Source organism: Phoca vitulina, unplaced genomic scaffold, assembly GCF_004348235.1.
Source record: "Phoca vitulina isolate PV1807 unplaced genomic scaffold, GSC_HSeal_1.0 scaffold17, whole genome shotgun sequence".
Taxonomy (NCBI): domain Eukaryota; kingdom Metazoa; phylum Chordata; class Mammalia; order Carnivora; family Phocidae; genus Phoca; species Phoca vitulina.
In genome coordinates this window covers 26,994,317-27,022,019 of record NW_022589720.1, presented here as the reverse complement: position 1 = coordinate 27,022,019, position 27,703 = coordinate 26,994,317, and the positions used below count along the sequence as shown (strand labels likewise).

Sequence of the window (27,703 nt, the reverse complement as noted above, 5' to 3'; positions counted from 1 at the left end):
CTAACATTTTCCTTCGGATCTTAGGAACAAGTGGACTCTGATGAGGCCGCCCTGCTGGCACACCCCACTTCCGTTCCTCTCCCGCCCTTTCCGGGGGGAGAGGGGGCAATTACTTTTCTGAACAATGTTTCTCAGTGAGGTTGCTGTGCTTTCTCTTCATAAATAACAAGAGTGTTTTTTAAAACTTATAAATGACATTCATTTCATCTTCTGACAGCCTATTTTCCTTCAATACATTCTCTGCCTTTCAAGATGACTTCATAATTTTACTGTACAATAATATGCGATCAGTATGCCCTCTTGTTCATCAGTATTCCTAGTCTTATTACAGCCAATTCACCTAGTTCTAATTAGAGGAGGGTGGCAAGTTTTCAGACTAAGCCTGAGAGAAGAGCCCAAAGACCTGGCTGCTATTTCCCCTGAAGGGACAAGAAAGGGACAAGGTCGGGGGGGGGGGGTACGACAATTAGGAGGAATTAGAGATAGACGTTAGAGAGAAACAGAAAAGAAGAAGATAAAGAAAATCTACTTATGGGGCGCCTGGATGGCTCAGTCGGTTAAGCGTCTATCTTCGGCTCAGGCCATGATCTCCATGTCCTGAGATCAAGCCCCACATCGGGCTCCCTGCTCAGCGGGGAGTCTGCTTCTCCCTCTGCCTCTGCCCCTCCCCCCACTTGTATTCTGTCTCTCAAATAAAATCTTTAAAAAAATCTACTTATATCTCTAAACGAAGAAAAAATTAAAATACAATGCATATTTTCAAGTCCATCACACAGAATGATCCACATGCTCAACACTATCCATGAGGCTTTCAGAAAAGTCTTTGCCATCAGAGACTCAAGTTTTAGAGCTCATACATAACTGAAGATTCCTTCACTTGAAGATTCAAGGATATAAGGAGAGAGCCTCACTGAACACAGAGTATATATTTTAAGCCGTTGAGTTCAAAGTTACTCTCAAGACCAATTGTAAAAATTGCCTGTATAATCCATCCTCATCCTAAAAATTGACTCATCACTGATCCATATACTTGACCACACTCACTTTCGACCATTCTCCGTTTTTTGAGTTAATATTCATCTCTGCTACAGAATGGATGGCATAAATATCAGCCCTATGAAAAAACTTTTATTAAAAAAGTTGTTTTCCATAAATGATGAAAAAAAAATTAAATACTTCTGAGAATAGTGAAGAAAAAAATCCCAAGGCAGAATATGCTTTGTTAAATCTGAGCCACCCGCCTCTTGGATCCGTCACGCTTTATGGCCAGCACCGTGCCAAAGAAGGAAGTGCCATATACATTGATTTGCTTCCACCTCCACAATTTAAATCAGAGCAAAACACCAAAAGATATATCTTATTGAGAATTACCTATAAAATCTCAAATTAAATCACCATGGTTATACCCTGAGATGCTAGTCTTGAAACATAACCATATATGTTCAATTAGTTTCTACCTACCACTGTCCTTGAGGGAAAAAATACAGTAATCAACAATAGGTTAAATCAAAATAATTTAAAAATCAGAACTGGAGTCATGGAATCAGGTGAGAAAAAAAATCTATGATGATTTTAAAACAAACTGAGTCTTTGACAGATCATGAAACATAATAGAATACAAAAGCACTGAATCATATAAAAATGCTACGTGAAATCCACAAAATAAAACAGAAAGGAGCATTTGTATGTGTTAAAATAATTTAATTCTCCCTGTACACTTCTGTCCATGTGAGCCAAGAGAAATCAAGAATGTATACTTTACAATATGTACCTGTTTTGAGACATTCAAGTCAATTCAGATGGCAAAGTAGAATTCAATCACTAATGAAATGTTTAAAAAATATATATTAAACAAAAAAAAATGTTTTTACAAGATAAAAAATAATCTTCCACAATGCAATAAATTGCAGATCACCGAAATTTTAACTCTTTAGATGACTTCAGTTCAGTTTTTGGTTTCAAAATCTAGAGACAATCAAAAAGAAAAAGCGTTGGCAGAATTTCTATGTGTTTTTACGTTTCTCTTTCTTACTTCGACTACTTGTTACACTGTTTAAAGAACATGATGAAGGTGCTCTTGCATGACCTGTGGCCTTCAGATGGTCAAAAAGTTTATTCCGGGATGGAAATTCACTATGGCAGGTTGCACAGCTGGTAAGAACATCACTCTGAAGAGGGAAAAAAATCATAAATAAGAGCAAGTGTTATTAACTGAGAGCAGTGATTTAGGTTTTCATGTAATGAAATAATAATACAAATAATTCAAATAATTCAAAATAAAGACCTTTTAACAAAATGACGGCCATTAAGACAGGCTCAAAAGAGGCAGCTGTTCATAGAAGTCCCATCAACCGCCTCCATCAACTTTAAGAGGCCTGAGACATTCAACAGTATGCACCGTGTGGACTAGACTGAGGCTTTAGATTTCAAGGTAACAGAAAACTGAGCAGTAACTGTTCTGTGAGTCTGCTATTCCCAACGTGCCTTTTACTTTTACAGAACAACGGTAACAGTAGCACAGATACAAATTCGACATCCGTCAAGAAACACTGTTGGTGGAGCCCCACCTGTACGCAGGTGCAGAAGGGCTCACCAAAACGTCTTCAGAATCCAATTAAGAATTTGGATTATATTGCTGAAACAAGGTCCACTGAAAATATGTCAATATGATTTTGACCTACCACTGTCTGTGGTTCAGCAGGTACTTTGACAGATTTTTTCATATCTTTGGCTTTCTTTCCTTTGGGTTTAGGAGCACTGGAAAATAAATCATAGAATTCTTACAATCCAATAATAATGTATATATAATAATGTATCCCTTTTAATTGTTATTTTGCTCCCAAGAAGACTCAAAAGAGTGACATGCACTTTAAAGGCTAATTCATTAATTTTAATGGCAAACCTAATTAATTTTCACATCTTAAATGAAGAGCTTTCAAGAGCAACTTTAAATCACAGTAGATGTCAAATTTGACACCAAAACTAAGGAATTTACTTAAACAGCTGAAACACAAGCTACGACACGTTACAGGACTGTGCGGTTCCCTACCCACCTTCTCCCAGAGCTCCAGGCCCAGCCCCAGGCCTCCACCACTGTGTTTGCCCCATTGACACCAACTCCTTTTTTTTTTTTTTTTTTTTAAAATTTATTTATTTGACAGAGAGATAGCACAAGTAGGCAGAGCAGCAGGCAGAGGGAAAGGGAGAAGCAGGCTCTCTGCTGAGCAGGGAGCCCGATGCGGGGCTCGATCCCAGGACCCTGGGATCATGACCTGAGCCGAAGGCAGCCGCTTAACCGACTGAGCCACCCAGGCGCCCCAACACCAACTCCTAAATGCCCACGTGCACTGCGCCACCCCGTCGCTGCTGCTCCAATGGTCATAAGCGCTGGCAACTCAGGCTCCCACTTTACTCTGTCATTTGAACTCTTTTTTTTTTTTTTTTTAAAGATTTTATTTATTTATTTGACAGAGAGAGACACAGCGAGAGAGGGAACACAAGCAGGGGGAGTGGGAGAGGGAGAAGCAGGCTTCCCGCGGAGCAGGGAGCCCAATGCGGGGCTCGATCCCAGGACCCTGGGATCATGACCCGAGCCGAAGGCAGACGCTTAACGACTGAGCCACCCAGGCGCCCCTGTCATTTGAACTCTTTATCACGGTCCTAGACAGGGACCTGACGCTACCTACTGTTCAGACCTTTCCTCAAGGAGTAAGCAATTATTCTCTGCTCTGGAGGAACAGAGGAGGCTGGAGACAAGAAAGTAAGACAAGGCGGGAAGGAGAGGACCAGGAATGCTCTCTCCCCCGAGAGAGACCTTCCTCTGGCCAGCCACTGTGACCCTGTGAGGCAAGAACATTCCGGGGCCCCTGCCAGCAGGAAGGCCCCAGGCTGTGGATACAGATCCTGGTGACCTGCACTGTGGGGCCCAACACAGGACGGCAGCCATGAGCATGGACACACGGTTCCGGATGCTCCAGACAAGTGGGGCGCAGCCTCATCAGGAGACTTGTTCTCATGTGAGTGTCAAGGATTACTGATCTAGGATAAAATAAGGACCTCAGCAGGATAGAAACTGGATCAAAGTGCCTTTCTGATTCGGGCCATGTTGCTGAAATGTCTGTGACCACATTCCCCTAGCATCCTCTTCCCAACACACTTCGTCTGTATACAGTGGGATGTCTGTCTGGATAAATGTACAAGTCACTGATACACCTGATCTGCTTCATCAATTGTGGGAAAGGTGTTATTTGAGATATGAAAAAATATTTTCCCTACCAACATTAATTAGAAAACACCATCAACTTGACTTACTTCTTAGCTTCACTTTTTGGATCATCACAGAGTTCAACAATCTCAGTGACACGGATACTTTCTTGGGGACTCCCATCCAATTCTTTGGCACGGTTTTGATTTAAGTTGGTATCTTCTAATTCAACCTTTACTTCTTCTCCAGTTCCATTTTCATTGAAATTATCATCATAATTCTAGGTAATAAAACATGTATGCATTACAAAATAAGTAACAGTAATAATCCCAGCTTATGATACCAAATAATTATACTAAACAATTACAATGTCCTGTACGCTCTGGAGGAGTAGATCTTCAGGAAGTAAAAAGAAAAAGCAGGTAATAATTTAAAAACATGAATGCTCATTACAGAAATATTAGGAAAAAACTGGAAACAATCCATATGTTCAGTAAGTGAATGGTTGAATTATGGAGGGAATTATGAAGTTCTTAAAAATCATGTTTGCAAAGACACTGATTCAATTTTGTGGAAGAGTACTTACAACATATTAGCTAAAATATAAAAGAAAGTTATACATAATGTCTGATTACAATTTAATTCCAAGTAGTATCTATAGGCAGAATTAGGAGTGATATTTATAGTTCTCTATATTTCCCAAATGATCTGCAATGAGCACCTATTACTTTTGTAGTTAGAAAAAAAAAAAACCAGCAAAAAACATTATAAAAAAGACAAAGCTTGGCAAACATACCTTCACTCCGTGAAGAGTGTTTGTTGTTGTTGGTTTGGGTTGGGGCAACATCTTGCCACATTTGCTTTCCCTTCCCTTCCTCCCTCCTCTCAGCACACACACACCCCACCCCCATACCCAGAACGATGAAAGTAAGTTACAGATGGATATCATGACACTTCCCATGTGTCTCCTAAGAACAAAAACACACTCCTACATCCCCACAATACTCTCTTCATACTCAAGAATTTAATGCTGATGTGATCTGCTCCATAATCCATATTCACAACCCAGTAACATCCTTTCCTTCTGAGCGACAATCAAGGACCATATGCTGCGTGTAGTGGTTATGCCCCTTGAATCTCCTTTGTTCCAGAACCACAGCCCTACTTTTTGTCTTTCATGATATTGACAATCTGCTGGGTATTCTATTCCACAGTCTGGCTTTGTCTGATTGTCTCCTTAGGATTAGATTCAGGTTACACATTTCTAGCAAAAATATTAGCACCAAAATATCTATTAAGTTCAAGATTTATTTTTTTGCAGGAAATTTTGTCTTTGGAATGTGTCCCATGGAGGGTGTTCAGAGTACTGTGCTCAAAGATGACTTAAATTCCTCCTTTCTGTCAGCCAGGGTCCTCTGTTTACATTCAATTTCAGTTTTCTGGGTTTTCTTTTACCATCCTGTTGGGTTATACAAATTTTTTTTCTGACCATACAGAAAACTCTCCCAGTCTGAAGTTTCCTGATTCTCTGTATTTGCTGCTCTTCAATCTACTAGTTCACGTCTCCACGCTACCTTCCCTTCAAAAAGAACTGAGAAAACATTGGGAAAAGTGCTACATACAACTAGGTCTGAACTGGGACTTTCTTCCTGATAGAATCAGAAATCATCAACAAGAGGTACTACTATAAAGAAATACAGCTTTGGAGGGGAAAAAAATGGGGTAGTAAACGAAGCATTTTCATTGGTAAGAAAACACAAATACATGTGTTTATTACTGCAATCTATAGGACCTACCCTTCCTGACTCGAGACAAGATAGGCTTGGGTTAGGTATAAATCTCTCTTGTGTTTATTCTAGTGGTTCTGGAGAGAGGAAATGTTCTAAGCTAATGACTATAGAGTCTCTGGGTAGAAGACGGTATGAGTCATTTTAAAAAGGAACAAAGAACTTGCTATGTGGTTTTATAATTGAAACAAAAGTTCCAAGTCACAAATCTTAACAGTGATAAGTTCATGTATCATGTATCATTTTTGGAATATGAGACAGATAAAAACTACTTTCAAATATATAACCATTTAAATAGATAAGCCAAATCTAAAGTTTTACAAAAAATTATTAATGTGTTAACTAAATTTTCTTAAAAATATTTTCAGTTTTCAAAAAGAACTGTAACATTTAATACTTAATATAAGCTAATATAATGAGATTATATTAAAATAGCACAGAAATCAATTCCATTCCCTTAAGAACCACCAAATATCCTTAGTAAAATGGACAAGCTCGTTGGGTGTTTATATGTCTACAGGATTGTTACACATATATAACATAATAACTTTTTATTTAAAAATATTCTTGAGATTGGATTTAGATGCCAGTTGTGAAATTTTAAGCTACTTACATTTCTGAGTAATACTAAGAAACATTTTTTCAAGAATCATAATCATTACACATTTCTAACCAAATGTTTCTTTTGCAAAATTTCATTTGTTGTTGGCAAAAGAAACCTAGATATACAATAATCAACCCTCAGATTTTCACATATTTCTGATTTTAACTGTTATCTTGATTTAAAGACCCAGTCATCACATGTGTCCAGATATTTTTTTAATATGATCACTCAGCTAATTAGTATCTGGGAATTAATTTCATCTGCAAAATTTTAAGACACATCGACAACAGTAATTAAGTAAATTAGCTACATACATATTAATGGAGGTAAAATGATGAAAAAAGAAAATTGTTTTCAACTCCCTTCAATCTGTTTTATAATCAACATAAAACTATAGAGTGAAAAATCCCTTTCCTTAATACAAACTATACTGAGTAAACAAAAGCAGTCCAACTTTATGTTTGATATTTAATGTTAATAAAACTTTTTCAACATACCTGTGCTGGTTTCTGTTTCTTTTTCTTCTGCTTTTTGGAAAGCCTAAGAATAAATATAAATCAAAATGTCAAATATTTAACTCTGTGACTACTTACTAAGTGAAGAAAAAAAGTACTAAAACACTACTGATACAGAGAGAAGTGAAATTTTAAAAGTATTTAATATCATAAGATATTAAAAAGAAAATATTCACATTATCATTAGAAAATTAGAACGGTGGTTCCATTGATGGTAATTAGCATATCAATTACCTAGGTACAAAAGTGCTTTTAATAGTCATAATATATTCTGTAAAAATTCTATTTGACATCATGCTTTACCCGTTTCAATACTGTAAGTTCCCTTATGCAGAAAAAAATATGGAAAAATATTAGCATAACAGAATAACTTCTTAGATAAAATAGCATTTAAATGCAATCTCATCTCTAATGTGGTATGTCTAGAAGCATTTTTAGAAGTACTTTTGTTTTGGTGCATCTTCTATTTCTTCCTCAGAATTGGCATTCAATGGATTTTCATCAGTTGGAGGTCCTGAAAAATTTTCTTCCTCCTCCTCCAACTGTTGTTTTAATAAGGCAACCATTTCCCGATGCTTCTTTGATTTTTCATGATTCCTCATGCTGAAAGAACAATCTGACATTAGTAACCACAACAGGATTTGTATGTGCCCAAATATGTGACTGAATAAATGCAACCACGTTAAAATTCATTTTTCCCCAGTACCGGAAGCAAAATGTTGGGGATCCTACAAAGAGAAGCAGAAGAACCCTGTCAGACCTCTCAGGCAGGAGGACACGGCCAGCCCACAGTGGTGCTCTTCTTCCCTGTATCCCAGCATTCTCCTTTCCCTCTGTCCTTTCATCTACATATTTTCTTCCAATTTTTTTTTGGTCAAAATCTCTATTATTTTTATTTTCCAATTCTTAAAATTCAAGACTTCTCCACTGTTTCCTCTGAATCACTGAGTATTAGCCAAGCATGTGCACGTTCCAGGTTGCACTGTGGGCTTTGGAAGATGCTGAGAAATTACAAGACAACATTCCAACTTGAAGAGAAGACTGCTTGGGTTACGATGTGAGGGCCTCAGGTACCAGAGTAGTTTACCCCCTTTTGCTTTTTTCAATAACTGTCTTTCGCCTTCTCAAGAGGGCTCTCTCTTCTCACTCCCACCTTCCTAAATGTGAGTTCAGACACATCTACACCCGTCTGCCTAAAACTTTCTGAGTCATGTCTCTTTCAGTGCATCTGTGGGCCATGAAGTAACACTCCACAAAACAGGGTTGACAACACTTAAGTACCAGAGTAATCAGATGAACAAGAAGGTAGGAAACTTACGTCCATACTATCCACTTTATCTCATCTGTTCAGACTTGGGTTTTCTAGTCTCAGTTGCTACTCTTCCTTTCCACTAAAATTCTCCTTCATACCATGGTTTCTTAGAAAAATTGGAACATCTTGTGCCAGAAAGTAAGTGCTCAAAAAAATGACTGGGACATGTCAAAAGGACACAGGAGCCACCTTGGAGGAACTCTCACTAATCGTATCTGGAAAAGTTTGAGCATGAAAAGTACAGGAATAAATTCGAAAACACTGAAAAACTTCACAAATTCATACTCATAATAGACAGCTAGATGGAGGAAAGGTAGGGCTCTTACTGAGAGCAGAAGGCCTACTGAGGACTAATAACGGAGAAGGAGCACTGGTACTAGAAAAGCCCCCTTTTGGAACCATTATGGTGCCAAGTAGCATAAGCTGAAATCATCAATGAATGCCAAATCTAGGACATTCTGAGGAGCAAGATACTTGCCTAACTTTAAAGTGTCTCCCCACAGATTAAATAGGCTATAAGGTAAAATCCGTCACAAGGGGAAAAGAATGCTAACTCTACAGTGAAAAAATCAGACAGCGTCCTGGCTGGCTGATCAAAACTATCACCACCAAAGAAGGGCAGACAGATGCAGACATTGTATGCTTCTAGAAATGAAGACCCGAGAGCAGCACGACATGTTGACGCAGTATTCCAGCTGGAGACACAGAATCTAATCATGAGGAGATGGACACTCAAGACGATAAGTACTCCAGTAAAAAAAAAAAAAAAAAAGGTTTTAAAGGGCCCATATTCTGGAGTTAACAACGGCACAGACAAGGGAACTGATCCAGATTAAATAAGACTAAATAAATGAACACAATCCATGAACCTAGACCGGATCCCGACTGGAGTGGAAGAGACTCCGTACAGGACGTGAACAGAGGATGTGCTGACAGAAGGGGGATTCGGGCGGTAAAGGAGATGAAAGGAACATATCAGTGTTAACAAATTTCCTGAAGCTGACAGTGGTCCCGTGATCACCTACCAGAACAGCCTTATTCTTAAGGAATACATACTGAAGTATTTAGAGGTAGACGAGCATTATGCACATAACCTACTCTCAAATTTTTCAGGGAAAAATGGTGTGTGGAGCAGGGGAGGTGGGGGGAGAGAGAGAGAAGGGGTGCACCAAATGGGGCAAAACGTCAGGTGAATCGGGCGCTCTGTATTCTATCCTTGCAACTTCTAAGTCTGACATTGTTTCCAAATAAAAAAATAATTTTTTAGATCTCCTTCACTGTTGCTTTTGTCTTCCCGTTTCTGACTCTTCTGCCCTTGCCACATCTCTTACCACTCTACAGTTTTTTCCCCCCAGGGTTCCACACCAACACTTTTACAACTCCCACACCCCCACTGGCATCCTTCGGTCTCCTTTCTCCTTCCCTGCATGTGTTTTGTTTCTTTGTCCCTTGCTGACTCTACTTTTGTTTTCTGCCCTATTCTTTCTCCTCTCTTTATAATAGTATCCCTTTAAATACTTCTCTCTTCTTCCTTGTTTCCAAAAGGCGAAGTCCCTCCGCTTCAGCAAGTATAATTTAGGCAGGACACATTTAAAGTTCCAGGTTGGCAGCACACGGGGGTGTGATGGCTGGAAGAGGGTCTGCCACCAACAACAGAGACTAGTTTTGGTCCAGCCTCCTCGTCTGTGACCGTGCCTTCTTTGTCGCAACAAGCAGCAACATGGAGGCGCATCCAGGTTTTAAAAAGCAGCATGAATGAGAATCAGCACAACGTGCTTATTCACCACCAGTACAAAATCCTTCCTCCTCTGCTGGCCAGAAATCCCCCAAGAGAACATGGAGGAGGGCTGGTGACCCACTGCTACGAGCACTTTCTTTTTAGGGCTTTCAGTGTTCTAGTTCACCTTGGAAGAAAAGGGGAGTCCAAAGATCTTAAACTTACGCCTTTTCCGTCTTGAAAGATTTGTCACACGCTGGGCAGTAAAGGTCATCGTACGGCTCAGCATCCTCAGCCTCATCACTGTCTTTACCTGAGAGAAGGAAGCCGACAGTAAGAATCCTGTTTGAATAGAACACACATCTAAAACATGTTAACAAATTACATGTCTTTAGTAACAATCTAATATCGCACACAAGTTAGAAATTGTATTTCCTTACAAAAAACAAATAACGTTACCAGGATTTGAGCTTTTTAAAAGCAGTCCTGAATTATAAGGGGAGGCTTCCAAATCAACCACATTATCTTTCCAGTTCTTCTCATAAGTCTACTGAGAAGACTCAAAGTCTTCTCAAAGTTCTCAGTGTGAGCTAAGTTCAGAAAATCAAATGCCACTTTCATAGTTCTACCACAAAGCAGTTCTTTCAACAAAGGTTTTTCAGTTTCCCCCTTGAGCAAGATTCGATGCAAACACATTTGTAACTGTAATCTACTCTTAAATGCTTTAGTTTATAACACTTCATCACTATTTGACAGGCTGGTCATTAAAGAGCATATTATATGTAAACTTTAACATGTCTTTATACCCTTGTTTTTTTTTATAAGCTTGGGGCTTTATTACAATGAAATAATTACTATCAATAAAGTCCACAAAATCTAAGCAACTCAAAGCCTGAACTAAAAGTCTTTGCAAAATCCCATCTATCTTTATAAGAAATAAACAAGTAAATTGATTGCTACTGAGATCAATAAATGGGATCATAAAATGAGATCAATAAAGATCCCAAGGTATCTCTTCTATAGTCTACATTTTGGTTCTTTATAAGTAAGGGATATTAACAGGACTTTGAAAGACATTCTCATTGAAATCATAAATGATCAAAACTCATTCTACCTAGTATTAATGTTTAATAAATGGTGTTATTGTGCAATTACCTGTACCCTTTCATTATATAAACGATTAATCAAATAGTTAATAAAGAATGTTGGATTTGAAGTCAAAATCTGGATCTAAAAATGAACATATGGCAGGCCTCTATGCCAAAGCTTCTCAGAATCTTATTTTCCTCCTCAGTAAAAGGGAAATCATTCTATGAGCAAAACATACATGTAAGGGATATTGTGTAAAAGCTCTTCCATGTGAAAGCACTTCATAAATTTTACATAAAACTCTAATTATGCCACCTCACGTTTATAGAATGCATTATAATTTTCAAAAGACTTACACAAAAACTACTTCTAAGTCATTAATAGAAAATTTCATAATCATTTTGAGTAAATAAAAGTCCATCATTTTGTCATTTGGCTACTAGTCTAAAACAACACATTTATAGATAAGGTGAAACTGTGCTAGATCCTTCCACATTATTCCTCATGGAATAGCTAGAGACAACTCAAAAGGTCAGGTTACTCTCCACAATGCCTACTCCTCTCCTGTTCAGGTAGTCACATGCTCTCACGAGAGAGGCACCGAAAGGACAGTTCTCAGCCCACCAGGAGGAGCCCCTCAACAAAGTCAGAAATGAGAGGAAGAATTTATATACGCTACGTAGACTCCTGTACAATTTTTTCTGGAAAGAGCTGCTATTAAAACTTGACCTACTGAGCTTCATTGCAGGTTTTTAAGTAACCAACAGTCACACCTGTCAATATATGCCTATTTGCCAAATTTACTTATGCAGCCAGAAGCATAAACTGTTTAAAGCATGGTCAGGAAAGAGTTTATTAATCAGATAAACTCTTGTTTATCTGTAGTAGTCTCGGGATTAGACGACGTCAGTGGTCTGCCTTTGCTTGGCCTATACAATATTGTTTTTCATTTTAATTGTCTGCCACGTTTAAGAACTGGAAGAGGTCCCCTAAAAATCCAGATTTCCAGCTCTGCTTAGAAAGCAAATGGACACGAACACCCCGGCAACACGGGGCCCAGCAGCAGTGGAGTGGACTCTGGCGTTCCCAGGATGCAGCCAGGCCCCCGCTTCCGACTGCCCCTTGAGAGCACCCTGGGTGCACAATGCCTGCGCACAGAAACATTCACTTGCTCGAGCTTCCTAAGGAATGAAGTTACCATCGTGCCCATCTTTGAGCTCAGATTCCTCTGTGTCATCTTCATCTGATCCATCTCCAAACTCCTTCTCATAGCGCGCCTCCATCTCCTTGAGCTCCTTCTCCAGGTCGGCCACGGTCATCCAGCTCTGTTCCTTGTACTGCTCGGCCAGTCTACACACACAGCACAGCCCCACTTACGCTGAGAATCAGGTCCCACGCTGGTTCTACTTACCCCATAGGCTTCCAACCCATGCCCTATAGAGCTCTTCCTCCACTGTCAGTGTTGAGTTCAAGTGGGGGCAGTTGCTTATCTGTTATGGGGTTGATTTTAACTACTCCATTAGATAATGGGCTTTGAAACCTATAACTCTTAGCAAGTTATTAAAAGTCTTGAGGTGTTTTTAAATCCTAAGTGGCGAGTAAAGTGCTAATTTTCCAAAAATGAAGGGTGGGGGGGTAGAATTTATAAGAGGTGAATAATCTTTAAAAGAATGCTACAATGCTCTGGACACAATGCTTTTACACTAACTGCAAGTAACAGAGCATTAAAGGCACGAAAACGAACTAAAGATCTGGAGTGTGCCATCAAAGAGGCAGGACTGCGAGGTGGGGCAGAACGGGGGCACTGCGCCGGCATCTTGGGTCCGAGGCCCGCCTCTGTGACTTCCCAGCTATGGGATCTCGGACCCGTCTGCCTCGCCTCCTCAAAAGGACAAGGAGAAAAGCCAGAACTTACTTCGCAGAACTGCTAGGACAAAAGTGCATAGAACAGGGCCTGATCCAGAAGAAGAGATCAATGGACAGTCATTACTATTACGTCTCACAAGAGTCTGGAAAGGATCTCAAGTATAAAGGACCTCTGAAGGCAAACATGCAATGCAAGGGTGGCTGATACAGCCAGGATGTGGATGTGGCCCTCCCACCCCTGTGAAAGCGCCCCATCAGGCCTGGCCCCACATCTCTATGGGGCAAGGGGCATCCCAGCGCATCCCGTACTTGGCCTGCTTCAGCTTCTGCTGCCGCCTCATCTCCTCCGCCTTCCTGGCTTTCTCGGCGTTCTGTTCCTCCACGAGCTTCCGATGCGCCTGCACTCTTCTGTCTCTCTTACGGATGAATGCGACCAGCTGGCGCACAAGCTCGTTCTTCTCCTTCCTTGCTTTGTCGCGAATCTTTTTGTTTTCTTTTTCCATGGCTCGTTTCTCCCAGCGGTTTGAAGCTTGTCGTGTATCATATTCTTCCTTCCAAGCAAAGTTCTTCTGAGTGCAGAAACTCTGCCAATAGGCATAGAAAGGATGGACTACCTAGAGACAAAGAAAAACAAGTAAAATGCTGAGGTGTAAGATTTTTTTCCTCAGCAAGGCAGCAAATATCAGTGATGCAAAACATCTTCTCTTTTTTCATATACATAACATCACTACTAGTCAATGGAGAAGACAGTCCTCTTAGGGCTTTACAGAATAAATCACTCTCCAGAACAAACTGAATGAGGTGATGAATGGGATGGGACCCCGCTTAAAAAAACAGGAAAAAGTAAAGAAGGATGCTCTGAGGGCGCTGAAAGCCCCTCCAGGAAGGGAGAGAGAGGAAGAGACTTAGTCACAGTATAGTACCAAGAGCTAGGATCCATGCTTAACTAAAGAAATGGGGACGGGGTGCCTGGGTGGCTCAGTTGGTTAAGCGATTGCCTTTGGCACAGGTCATGATCCTAGGGTCCTGGGATCGAGCCCCACATCGGGCTCCTTGCTCAGTCTGGAGCCTGCTTCTCCCTCTCCCTCTGTCCCCCCTGCTCATGCTCTCTCCTTCACTATCTCAAATAAATAAATAAAATCTTAAAAAAAAAAAGAAGAAGAAGAAGAAGAAGAAGTGGGGAGAAAACACACTGGTAAATGCTAATTATAAAATGGCAAAGCAATTTTCGTTTACCGTATCATAGTCACTCCGGGAGTCTCCAAAAGTGGGGAAATCTTCCATCTCCTCTTCTAACACAGATTCTAGTTCTTCCTTCGCAATCATTTCAAAAACGTTACGATAAACTGTATAAAAGCCCTAAAAAACAGTAGCAGGAGCACAAATTCTTAATACTTTTATAGTCTAATCACCGATTATGATTTTAAAATGTAACATGAAAAACTTTAACGTTAAAGAAGTAAGGGCTCAAGCTCTGTCACTGCAAGAACATTTAGGTTTCAACTGGAGGTTTTCATATGCTGACAGTTTAAATATGAAGGCAATATTTTTTCACTTTTCAAAATGAACACTGTTTCACCTATTATAAAATAATTTTGAGAATTTTCTTTGTGTTTGAAAGTCTCGTGCTTGGTCAGAAATTAAGAGTGAGTTCATTTACCTTTTCATCATCTCCATAACCAGAGTAACAGGTCACAGTGAAATAGTGAAGCAAATCTAAGCTGTCGTCTTGATATTCCCCATCAAGCCCACCTTTAAGTAGAGCCTCTCTATGATTATCATACCTAAACAAACAAGACAAATTAGTATCCCCTCAGTGATCACTGAATAAATAAGATTTCAGAAGGACGCTTTACTCTGAAACAGCCAAATTATTATACATTTTAATATGTCCAATCCATACTAAAAAAAATTTTTTTAAATATCAACATGAAATCCTTCAGAGAACTGATTAAAACTATGACTGCAACTTCCAATACGATGGAGGCATTGTACAGTACTCACCCATATGAACAATGCAATTTAACAAGCCAGGGAATTTCCATGACTCCCCAAGAAAGTTAACTGCATTTCTACAGGTAAGAAATATTACTAAGTAGGTCAGCACTGGACATAATCTGCTCCACAGACTGATTATATATTTGTGATCAGATTTACCAACATAGACCAGAACAAGACTCTTCCTAGGTTTATGTAAACAATCTATGAGTTTCACATACACACAATTACTCCTTATAATAACTCTATAACGTTAGTTCTTACCCCCAAAGATATAACAGGAAACTGAAGCTCAGCGATACTAAACAATTTGTCCATAATCACAAACCCAATAAGCAGCAAAGCTAGAATTCCAAACCGGGTTTCCTGCACTAGAAGGACCGTGCTCCTAGTAACTGTGCAGTCTGGCCTGCAGGTCACAGGAGAGTTAACAGCAGGGGCTTCAGACAAAAAGACAAGAGAGTCCTTAGCACAGGAAGGCCTCCTGAGATCTGGAGAAGCGGACAGAGCCAAGGAAGTCAGGAAAGAATTTCAAATTTCCTAAAGGAAAGCAAAAGCATTTCTAAGGCCACATCTCCAAATTTTTCAGGAGGAGAAAAATGTAGGATTCTCTGATTTTTCACCTAAAAGACAACTGTTAAAGAATTTTTTTTTTACAGCCTTTCTCTCTCGAGAGCCAGCTGCGTTGTACACTGTTTAACACACACAAGACTCACGCAGCAACACTGAACACCCACCTGCTCTTTGTAACAGCAGGCTCTTGCACAGTTATGTCCGGGCTTAAAACCTATTCCTTCGTAGCAAAAAGTTCATCAAGAATCTGAAAACTTAAATTTAAACATAGAAATTTTTGTCCGGGGGCACCTGGGTGGCTCAGTGGGTTAAGCATCTGCCTTCAGCTCAGATCATGATCCCAGGGTCCTGGGATCGAGTCCCACATCGGGCTCCTTGCTCAGCGGGGAGTCTGCCTCTCCCTCTGCCCCTCCCCCCCAATGCTCACTCTCTCTCTCTAAAATAAATAAAATCTTTAAAAAAAAAAAAAGAAATTTTTGTCTGAAAATGGTATTAAATTGTCAGGTCATCAAAAGTAAAAGTATCTGTCATAGATACAGAAGCTTAACTCCATTTCTTCATATAAAGTAGTTCTTTATACGCAATTCTTGCTCTGAAGCACTCTGTTTTTAAGGACAAGTCAACATTCTTGTCTAACGCCAGTAAACTTGTCATACACCAGAGATCCCATTTAATGAGAAGTTACTTCACAAGTATCGAAGTTAAATCTATCCAATATTGCCAAGCTTTGTTCCGCCACCTATAAAATGAAATAATTGGAATATTCACCTCTAAGGTTCCTTCCGACTCTAATACTGCATTTTCTTTCTTTTATTTTATTATGTTATGTTAATCACCATATATTACATCATTAGTTTTTGATGTAGTGTTCCATGGTTCATTGTTTGCGTATAACATCCAGTGCTCTATTCAGTACGTGCCCTCTTTAATACCCATCACCAGGCTAACCCATCCCTCCACCCCTCTCCCCTCTAGAACCCTCAGTTTGTTTCTCAGAGTCCATAGTCTCTCATGGTTCGTCTCCCCCTCCAATTCCCCCCCCCCTCATTTTTCCCTTCCTGCTATCTTCTTTTTTTTTTTTTTTTTAACATATAATGTCTTATTTGTTAAGACATTATATGTCTTAACAGAGGTACAGGTCTGTGATTCAACAGTCTTACACAATTCACGGCAGTCACCATAGCACACACCCTCCCCAATGTCCATCACCCAGCCACCCCATCCCTCCCACCCCCCACCATTCCAGCAACCCTCAGCTTGTTTCCTGAGATTAAGAATTCCTCATATCAGTGAGATCATATGATACATGTCTTTCTCTGATTGACTTACTTCGCTCAGCCTAATACCCTCCAGTTCCATCCATGTTGTTGCAAATGGCAAGATTTCATTCCTTTTGATGGCTGCGTAATATTCCATTGTATATATACACCACATCTTCTTTATCCATTCATCTGTCAATGGACACCTTGGCTCTTTCCATAGTTTGGCTATTGTGGACATTGCTGTTATAAACATCGGGGTATTTACCCCAAAGATACAAATGTAGGGATCCGAAGGGGTACGTGCACCCCGATGTTTATAATACTGCATTTTCTATAATGAATAGGTGACAGATACCTCACAACACACCGAAACATCTGACAAATATACATTTTTTTAGACCTTCTATTGATAATTCTTCCCAACAAAATACACTAAGATAGGAGGGACAGTGTGATGCTCACCATGCTCTTTCCTGAGGGTCACTCAACACATCATATGCTGCTTGGATTAATTTAAATTGTTCAGCTGCTTCTGCGGCATTATCCAGATTTTTATCTGTTAAAATAAAGTCACAGATATTCAGTCATCAAACAGGTAGAGGACAGAATCTAAAAGGGACCTCTTCCATCACAAATGCCATAAATAGATGAGGAGTATACAAAACAAAGAAAAACAATCAGGGAAAAGCAAAGAGATCCTGGTGAGAGTTGATAATCAGGATATGTGAGAAGTATCTACTTGAGTAGAAATTGCATGCTTTCCCCTAAGCCTTGGTGCATCACTGAGCACTCAATCTGGATATCCACAAATGGAAAACCCTGAGTAGTATACATTTTATTTTTAGAAAAAGCAAAATATATATATCAAATCAGTAACAGAAGGACTGTTACTATTTAGTGCTAAATTATGTTTATTGTTCGCATGGTCTTTATGTTTTTTCTTTTTTATCAACGTAGACCAAAATAAATCTCATAAAGCTTTAAAAATATATACTAATTATTCTTCTCTTAGCTGTGCTTCCTTAACTATGAATCAGAGAGCATCTCTGCCTCAGGGAGGTAGGCAGCTTCCAAGATGGCCCCCAAGGATCCCCACCTCCTGGCATTCACACCCTGTGGAGCCCCTTCATAGGTCACCAGGGTTGGTCTGTGTGACCAACAGCAGGCAGTAGAAATGATGATGGCATGCTAAATTACTTCTGAGATTAGTTTATAAAAGGCTGCAGTTTCCATGTTGGGCTCTCGCTCTCTTGGATCGCTCTGGGAGTAGTCAGCTGCCACAGTAAGAAGACACTCGGGTGGCCCACGTGAAGAACAGAGGCCTCTGGCCCACAGCCAGCAAGGAAATAAGGCCTGCCACTACCATGTGAAAGAGACTGAAAAGCGGATTTTCCCAATGAGGATACCACCTCATGAGGAACCCTGAGCCCAAACCACCCAGCTAAGCCATTCCCACACTCTGATCCTCAGAAACTGAGTCCATATAATGAATGTTTGCTGTGTTTATTGGTTTAAGCCCTAAGTTTTTGGTAATTTGTTATGTAGCAATAGATACCTAATATACTCAGAAAGTAAAATATTTTCAATCTACTCTGGAGCATACCAAAATCTTATAAGCTACAACTCAATACTTGCCCTCTAAGAGGCCAGAGGAAAAATAGGACAGAAACATATTCCCTAGGAATAATCTTGCAGCCTTAGAACAAGACCCTTGAAGGCATCCTGCCTCCTCTTTTTAGGTACCATCACACTGGGTGTCCAGTCCTTCAGGCGATTTTCTGCTCGACCACTATCATGGACAATACTTTCTCAAGTGCAGCAATTTGCCATAGCTCTCTTTACTAAGATGCTTTAACCTAAAAAGCTTTCAATATCATTTTAGAATCATGGTAACTTTAAATCAAAAGAAAAAAACTCCTCCATCCCCGCAGCCTAGCTGTAAATGGCAAGTAATACAATGCCAGTCTAAATCCCCGTCCACAGTGCAGCCCCTCTGAAGACAGCCAATGGTTATCTCAAAGTCCACCTTTCCCCAGGACTAAATATTCCCATTTCTCATGACACACCATAATCCTCTACTTCCAATGCAGTCAGAAACAGGCACCAATAATCAAGGAGCCATTCATTACTTCCTCTTCTTCACACTCTACTTTTAATCACTAGAGCTCATTACGTTAACTTTCCACAACAGCATCACGTTACATCATTCTGAATTTACAGCTGACAAAGTTTCATGCAGGTTTCATACTGACAAGCCAAGTGGTAACTATATAATGGACTTTTTAAAAACTCTGATAGAGCTCTGAATCCATTCTGTGGCAGACATTGAAGGCTAGTTCATCCGACACCTCTCCCCTTTTCTCTTGCAGCCTCTACTGTGGAGGCTAAGCTCAAGGACTTGCTTTCCAGCCTCCCTTGCTGCTAGAATGGCTATATGACAGCTCTGATCAATAAGGAGGTCAGCAGGAGTCTATTAGTGTATTTTCTTTCCTTCCTTTCTTCTTGTCTTGCATGTGGACATGATGTTTGGCGCTTCAGCAGCCATCTTGAGACTGTGAAGAAAAAGCCAAGAGATTCAGTGATATTAAGGAACAACGCCAGCAGGCACCTACCTCCAAACCTTCTTGCGGTGAGAGAGAGAAAAAAAACCCTTTATTTATTGGCTAGGTTTTCTGTTATTTCCAACTAGTACTACCAAATTCCATCTCGTTGTGGCCCTGTTGCAATCAGGTTTTAGGTAATACAGGACACTCAGTGCCCTGTTGCAATTATTTTAAATTTTGATCCCCACTCTGTGAAAGATACTACTAGCTGCCTACCCAGTATCTAGTCTCTTCTTCTTCCTAACAAAACCCTGATTTTGTTCACATTAGTAATGTACCCAGCTAAAAAATTCACCTCCCCAGACTTTCTTGAGGTTGGGGAGATCAGGTGACCCAGTTTTAGCCAATGAGATAGAAGCATACACCTACCAAGTGAAACTGCCCAGGAAAAATTTTATTTTCCATATGAAAGAGATGGGCTTTGGTGGCACTCACCTTATGGCCTTACCTCAGCCCAATGTCAGGGTATAAAGCCTACAGGTGATTATGAGGATTGAGACAGAGACTGCTAGTTTATTCTCTTCTTCCAGGAACAAGCGAGACCTGACTTTGTGGTGGGCACCTGGTCCCATTATAAAGCCTCCATTTCTCAGTCTCCTTTGAAGCTTCGCATGACCGTGACTATGCTCTGATGCGTAACACCTGTAAGAATGTTCCATGCCTGCTTTCACGAACTTCCTTACAAGGCAACTAGCACGCACTCTCTGTGCCTGCTCTATCCTTTCCTCCTCCGCTCTGCTCCCTGGGACCCCCAACGGCCACCCTGGCCAGTAAGTGAGGGCCCACCTGAAAGCTGCCGAGCAGAGTCCACAGGCCTCCTGGAGGAGAACTGCTACACAGCAGCTCGCCTGCCTGTCTCTGCACCTCGACGTGAGAGCAAGAAACTTTGAGCTCTGAGGCTTACTTGCTTACATAACTTGGTGCGAGCGCTCAAGCCTTAGGATCAGGACAACGGAGGTCTTTGACGGTCTCATCAAGAGCTGGAGCTACCAAGACGAGTCCCCTCTGGATTTCTTGCTAGGTGAGAAAAATAAAACTATTTGGTTTAGTTACTGTCGCCACCTTCCTGTCACATGCAGCTGAAAACACAGTCCAGATATGCCTTCAAGGTGAGAGTCATGATTTCTACAGCTTTCATGATTCAAAAATACTCATGATTTCTACATCTTCATCAAATCATTCATAAACTTTGTCATAAATAAAAAAGCAGAGTCCCAATTAAAGCAGAATGGCAGAAAACGCCAGCAAATAAATCTTCCCACATAAAACAAAAAAGGTGACTGGGGGAGGTATGTGGGTGGTTCTTCTTCACCTTTTAATCAGTACTGTACTTCGTTGTCCTGTTTCTTCCCACACCCTTCCTTCCTCCTCCAAAGAAGTTTGGAGAAAGCTCAAGCTTTTAAACTCAGAAAGCCCATCAATGTACCAGCTGAAAATAAGATCTAGCCTCTTACTAAAGCGTCTTTCTTAAATAAGTTTTTTCAGTCTGTCATATGGCTTATTTCACTTAAATATACCTGAACTGGTTGACTATAATGTTAAACTGAGATCTAAACACATAAGTGCAGTAAGTTAAGGGGCGCCTGGATGGCTCAGTCGGTTAAGCGTCTGCCTTCGGCTCAGGTCATGATTCCAGGGTCCTGGGATCGAGCCCCACATCAGGCTCCTTGCTCGGCAGGAAGCCTGCTTCTCCCTCTCCCGCTGCCCCTGCTTGTGTTCCCTCTCTCACTGTCTCTCTGTCAAATAAATAAATAAAAATCTTAAAAAAAAAAAAATAAGTGAAGTAAGTTAAAAAGCAATAATAAAGAAACAAAAAGCCCACATTTATTATTAGCCACACACAAAGGCCACAGGTATTGCAAATCCAGTCATCAAAATTTAAAAGGCATTCTCACACTATTCTTCATGCTTTTCTCTCAATCTACTCACACACTCTTCTACTCCCTCCCAAACTTTTTTGCAGTGCCTTCTGGAAAATTCCATGGATTGAGCCTTTTAAGTCCTGCCTTGACTGAAGCCAGGCTCTCTGAGAACACCACTTCCCTGCACGGCCTCCTTCTTGGGCTCCTTCAGCCACAGCCCTCATATGGCAGGTCTGGGGCTGGAGCTGGCATCCTGCTGCCTGCTGGCCCTTTACTCACCCCCAAGGGCACACTAGCATTCCTTCCAGATTCGTACCATCGGCCAACCCCACCTTCTTCCCCTTCTCACTGACTTTGGGCTGAGTTAGGGCATAAGGTGAATGCCACCAAAGCCCATCACATCACTCAACCACTCCCCCTTAATTCACTGAGAATTCTGGCACTTGACTCAGGAGTTTCCATTCCCAGGTCCTGTGGTCATCATGGTGACTTGAATGTACTCTGACCTCCTGGTCTCCCTACTCCCAGTCTTGCCTACTCCAATCCACTCTCTCCCACATGGCCAGAGAGATACCTGACAAACAAAAACCTATCTTTCCCCCTGCTTCCCACTGTCCTTAGGTTAAAATCCAATCTACCTCATCCAGTTTACCCCAACTTCCCAGACCTGGCTTATGCTTACCTGGCCATGCTCCCCTCTTTGCCCTTCCTGCACCCTGTCATGCTTTGTCTGGCCTCCCTCCACCTGTACTCCCTTCTTTCTGGCTTTCGGTCTCGCCTTAGAGGTCACTTCTTCAGGGATGCACATCTATCCCACCCACACAGAAACCCAGTCCAGGTCAGGCACGTGTGCTCATAAGCATCTTGTACTTGCCTTCATACCACCCTTATCTCTCACCAGACTGAAACTACCTGTTTTCCTGGGACTCCCTGATGACTCTACGTGGCCGCAGAGCAGGGACCATTCCTGTCTCATTCACACAGTAAAGTGCTCACGGCAGTCATCAAATAAAAGCCTTCCTTTCACAAGGAGTGATCTCACTAGGAAGTAATGTTGACCCTACTGAAAATTATTTTCAGTTGCTCAATTAAAAAAAACCAAAAAACAAAGAAATACCTTTAACAATGAAAAATGAGCAGCCTTTCTTTTTGAAGTACAAATTATTCTTTGAAGCAAAGCCCCTATGTTAACCTCAGAAACATTTAACACAGGACCTTGCACATAGAATGAATTAAACATTTGCTGACTGATGGACTTAACAAGCCGGCACAGCAAAATATATCAAAATCATGTGTCGCCTGTAGAGTATGTATCCTTTAAATGTGCAGGCATCTTCAAACCAAAAGATATTTAGGATGTTATGATTTATGATGACATTCAGAGAAGACATTCACATTTCGTTTCTAACCAGTTTGGTTTCAAAATAGTTAACTGATGTTTTAGTAACGTTTACATACTTCTTCCTTCCTTCCTTGCACTGATTTCCAATTAATCACCAAATCTGATCATTTTTCCTTCACAGCATCTCTTCAACCCGGCCTTGCCCTTCCCTCCCACTGACCCCCAGCCCGGTGTGGGCCCTTCCTTGCCATGGTGGACGCTACCTGACTTCTGTCCCCGTTCCTCTTCAATCCACTCAGCCGCCCCCACAGTATCACATCAAGACATCTTCGACCCTCCCTTATTGGAAATACAAATGTCACAGTCCTTAGCCTAACATTCAAGACCCTTTACAATCTAATCTTAAAACTACACTCAAAAACATCTTCATATTATCATCAAAATTATATATGCATTTGGTCACAAGCATTAATCCTCTTCCTCACACTTTCCCAGCCAGAAGAGTCAAGGAATTCCTAACTTCCTTCTAATTCCTAACTCAATCTCTGATGACAACCCCCATTCCTCTAAGAATATGTTTCTATACTATTTTTGGATTTATTAATTTTGGATATAGCTACTGGATTCCTGCTGTGATGAATGTTTAGCTTACTTACTTCTTCCTTTCCGATATATATCACATTTGTTTAGTTCCTCTGTTGGTAATCGTCACTTTAACAAACCCATACCTTTATTTCTTGTTCCACCAACTATAGACATTACCTTTTGACTTTGGGTCCCAGGCCCTTCCTTCAGCTCTCCTCTCAACCCGTATTTTCAGATTTCCAATTAATACTGCCGTCAGTCAAACTGTCCCCTGGACCACCTTTTGTCCACCACGATGCTCTTCCCTCTACTCTTAAGCTCACTTTTCCCAAATCCATTTCGCTAGGATCCAGCTAAAAATCTAGGCTCCTCTGCCAAGGGGAAGCCTCGCTGCCTCTCAGGACATAGTGAAAACTCCCTCCCCTGAATTCCTGGGGCATTTATTAGTTGTTTTATTAACCCAACTACCAATTATGTAGGTTGGGCTATTTTGTTTGCACTTGTATTTAACTTTTCGTGGTTTATAGCATGTTTTCCCAGAGATGTCTTAGCATTTCAGAACCTTACTATGGTGACTTGTACATACCAGAGATTCTATAAACATGCTAATATGTAAACCTCTTATAATCCTCAAAAAGCTGATATTCAACTACAGCCTTAGTTTCCCAGTCTGAAAGATCAGATTACTTCACAAAAGTCACACAGGGCTGAACTGCCACCAACTAAAACATCCAAAGGAAGCATACTTCTAAGTACACATACAAACTTCCCTAGGGGAAGACACCCAATCAAAACTTTCAATCTGCAAAACATCCGAAGTGGAGTACAGAGGTCTGTGTTTCAACAGCTTACTGGGAAAGGGAAGGGGGTGGGAAGCACAGCTATTTAAAAGACAGTTTACTAGCTTCTTTGTCTTAATTTCAATAAGGGGCCATAAATTACACTCGGGTAGCTGGGATTCCGTGAAGTTAAGGGCTGTTGAGCGGCAGAGACTCAAGCAAGGGCCAAACTCGAGAGCTCAGGACTCCTGCTCCTTCGGTGGTGTCTGCGAAGGGGTGGGAGGAGCGGGTGAAGTCGCTAGAATGTGTACTCCCCATCAGGTGCCACTGCGGGTAGCGTCGGGGTGGGTGAGCAGGGGAACGTCTGGGGAGGGACGGGCTGCCCCGGGCTCGAGTGAAGCCTGGGGTGAGGGATGCGCCCGCCGACGGGCGAGGAGGACGCCCGGCGGGAAGAGCACTGCGCAGGGCACCTGGTCGGGGACCCGGGCGGGGTTCCCAGGGCGAGGGGAGTTACAGGACGGGCAGGTCGAGACTGGCCAGGGTCCCGGAGTTATTCCGGGAAGAGGGGGGCGAAGGGCGGCGGGGGCCCGGCTTTTGCAAGGGCTGCGACGGTTGCGGAGTAGTTACCCGGGTGCCATTTCAGGGCCAGCTTCCGATAGGCCTTCTTGAGCTCCTCCTCGCTGGCGTCGCGCCGCACCCCCAGCGCTTCATAGTGACACTTCATCGCCCGGCCGGGCAGGGGGCTGGGGCCGGGGCCCGGGGCGGGGCCGGGGCCCGGGCCCGGACCGGAGGGGTGGCGGCGGCGCTGCTGGTCCTCTTCGGCAGCGGGAGCCGGGCGCCCGCACCGGGCCAGCCAGCGAGCACGGCGGCGGCGGCAGCGGCGCGGGGTGGCGGAGGCGCGCGGCGGCGACAGGCGGCGCGGGCTGCGGAACGCGGGCGCGCGGAGGGGGCGGCGCCGGCGGCCGCGGCTTCGCATGGGCTGGGGGAGGGCTCGGTTCCCGGAAAAGCTGCGCGCGAGAGAGGCGGGGCCTCGGCGGCCGGGAGGCGGGGCCGCGGTGGGATGGAGGCAGGGCCACGGCAGGTGGGAGGTGGGGCCGCGGCGGGATGAAGGCGGGGCCCCGACAGGGGGGAGGCGGGGCCACGGTGGGCGTCATTGTGAGGGGCACAGTAGGCGGTCTGTGTAAGGAGCGCCAACTGGGCAGCCCACCTGAGGGCTGATAGGAGTCTGATGGGAGAAGATTCCGGAAAGCATCTTGTTTTCTGAAGAAGATTTTTCAGTGGAGTCCCGTTTTTCCAGATGGCAATTCGGGCTCGAAGTGGTCGAGTGGTTTGCTCAGGCTTCCCCAACTGATCGATGGCAGGATTCAGGTGAGCCGAATACAGGATTTAACTCTTCAACTCTCTTCAGTGGCCACTTATCGAGATCTCTAATACTGTTCATCCTGACCAATTTGCAATGAAATAACAGTAAATATGATACCTTAAACTGGAACAATTTGAAAGAGCATCAACACATTTTAAAATAACATACCAAATGTTTTACCACCGATACGGATAAAATTGTGCTGACCCATCCATCCATCACTCTTTAACCCTAACTTTCTGGCTTCTAATCCTCCATTTCCTAGATTGTTAAGAATGCAGTTAAGGGATAGTATTTAAGTAGTTTTTGTTGATCCAACCGATACACTGTTATTACAGGATGGAAGATCCCTACAACTGTTCCAATTTGATAAGGTGTCAAAATAGTATCCTAATTGTCATTAAAATATATTGGTTTAATATACACACCAGTATATTTCACTGTAATGTGGAATGTTTACATATGTCAGTTGTTAGGTGTGGGTTTTGTGAACCATGTGTAAAGAGAAGAGAAGAGTTGGCTCTATTGCTAAGTCTATTGTACAAGGTGGTCCCTTGCTTCCCTAATATCCTGCCCACTGCACAATCAAAACCAACCAACCCTAAACCTCATCAAGTTTCTCCACACACTACTGTTCAACCAACCCATACTTGAAATTCATACACCTGCCTCTTTTTCAAAGAAGGAAGATACTATCCCACCTTAGTTTGTAAATTGGCAATGGAGAGGGATTGAGATGTTTGAATACAGGTGAAAATGGAAACTTCCCCATTTGAGAATGGGACTGGCAGTAAGGGATAAAAAGTAACAAAGAATAGAACTTTTTCTTCCTCCAGCTACATCTGGTTTTGCTTACAACCTGTGAGTCACTTGCCTTTTTCCTCCTGAGAGAAGAGAAAACTGTTTCCGCCTGTAACATTGTACAGAAATACAAAGACAATTACACTGGATATAAATTTCAAAGGATTATCTTTATTAAACAAGTTGACTTCTAAATGAACATGAACTTGAAAGAAGATGAATTCTCATTCAAATGAGGTACCCATATAAATTATCGTGAAAGGGAAGTAATTTGGGACAGGAAAATATGTAGAAACTGATAATCAAAACCGTTAAAGTCCACTAAAACTCTACAACACACACCTCAGAAAATGTTAAAAGTTTGGGTCTTCATTCAGACAACTTGTTGAGCCAGTTTATTTTATAACCTGTAATTAACTTCTTGGGATGTGGGTGTTTAGATACAAATCCTGAATACAACTTTTCATCCCAGGCTATATTCAATTGCTTAATAAATAAGCTTTTTCTCCGCCTGCATTTAACCAGAATTGGCCTTCATTACCCCCACCCAAGTATTTAAAGTGAATCTCTGAACTGAATCACCTGCTTAATATAGATTTCACGATAAGTAGCCTGATGTAGACTATTTCAAAATAAGGTGGCCTAATTGTACATTCAAGGTTTCTTTGAAAATTAAGAAAAAATGAAATATAATGGAAAATTGATTGTTCTGCCTACAGATTCAAAATAAAGAAAATTAAAATACAAGTGAGGAACTAGGAAAGATGTCTAGAATGACCCTGCCATAGAAGAGCTCTTACAAATTTGTAAAAGATGACTACCATACAAAAACAAGATTAGTCCCAAAAAGGGGTATTCTTTTTTTAACCTACCAAATTGACAAAAAATTATTTCACTGTTGTCAAGGGTACAATAAATGAACACTGACCTCTGGTGAAGTACAGTATTTAGGGGAACAATCAAAATTTCTTAATGTTCACATCTTTTGACTTGAATTCCACTTATAGGAAACCACAAGGGTGGTATAAATTTGTCAAGAAATGTTTGCCATAAGCACCCATACCTGAAATACTATCCCATAATAAGGGACAGATTGTACAGCTACAGCAGAGTAGAATACTGTGCAATTATTAGTCATGTTGTAGGATAAAGACACGGGGAAGTGATTAATATGAAATAAAAATAAGTGGGTCACAAAACACCACACACATGATCCAATCCTATGTTATATGTGCATATGTATCAGTCTCTCTCTTACGCAGCCACCTACCTGTCCACGGCCACTAGCACCCAGAATCTTGTATTTCCTTCCTACTAACTGACCTCCAGGAGGGTAAGCCCTGTGCTCTTCACCTCAGTTCTTTCATCAGGGGAAAAACTCAAATGTTCCAGTGCCCTCCAACTACTATTCCTTATTTCTTCCTTTTACTATTAAATTATC

General features: G+C 41.6%; 1 protein-coding gene across 1 annotated transcript; it reads right to left on the bottom strand.

Moving 5' to 3' along the window:
- Window positions 1-687: 687 nt before the first annotated feature.
- DNAJC21 (DnaJ heat shock protein family (Hsp40) member C21) lies at window positions 688-24,890 on the bottom strand. The gene is made up of 12 exons (XM_032415278.1): window positions 24,726-24,890; window positions 17,390-17,483; window positions 14,755-14,878; window positions 14,331-14,453; window positions 13,404-13,708; window positions 12,427-12,578; window positions 10,365-10,452; window positions 7,555-7,713; window positions 7,093-7,135; window positions 4,312-4,484; window positions 2,682-2,757; window positions 688-2,168 (listed from the first exon to the last, which is right to left on the bottom strand). Exons 1-12 carry the CDS (start codon window positions 24,820-24,822, stop codon window positions 2,004-2,006), a joined length of 1,599 nt encoding a protein of 532 aa, XP_032271169.1. The 5' UTR covers window positions 24,823-24,890; the 3' UTR covers window positions 688-2,003.
- Between the last annotated feature and the right edge of the window lie 2,813 nt (window positions 24,891-27,703).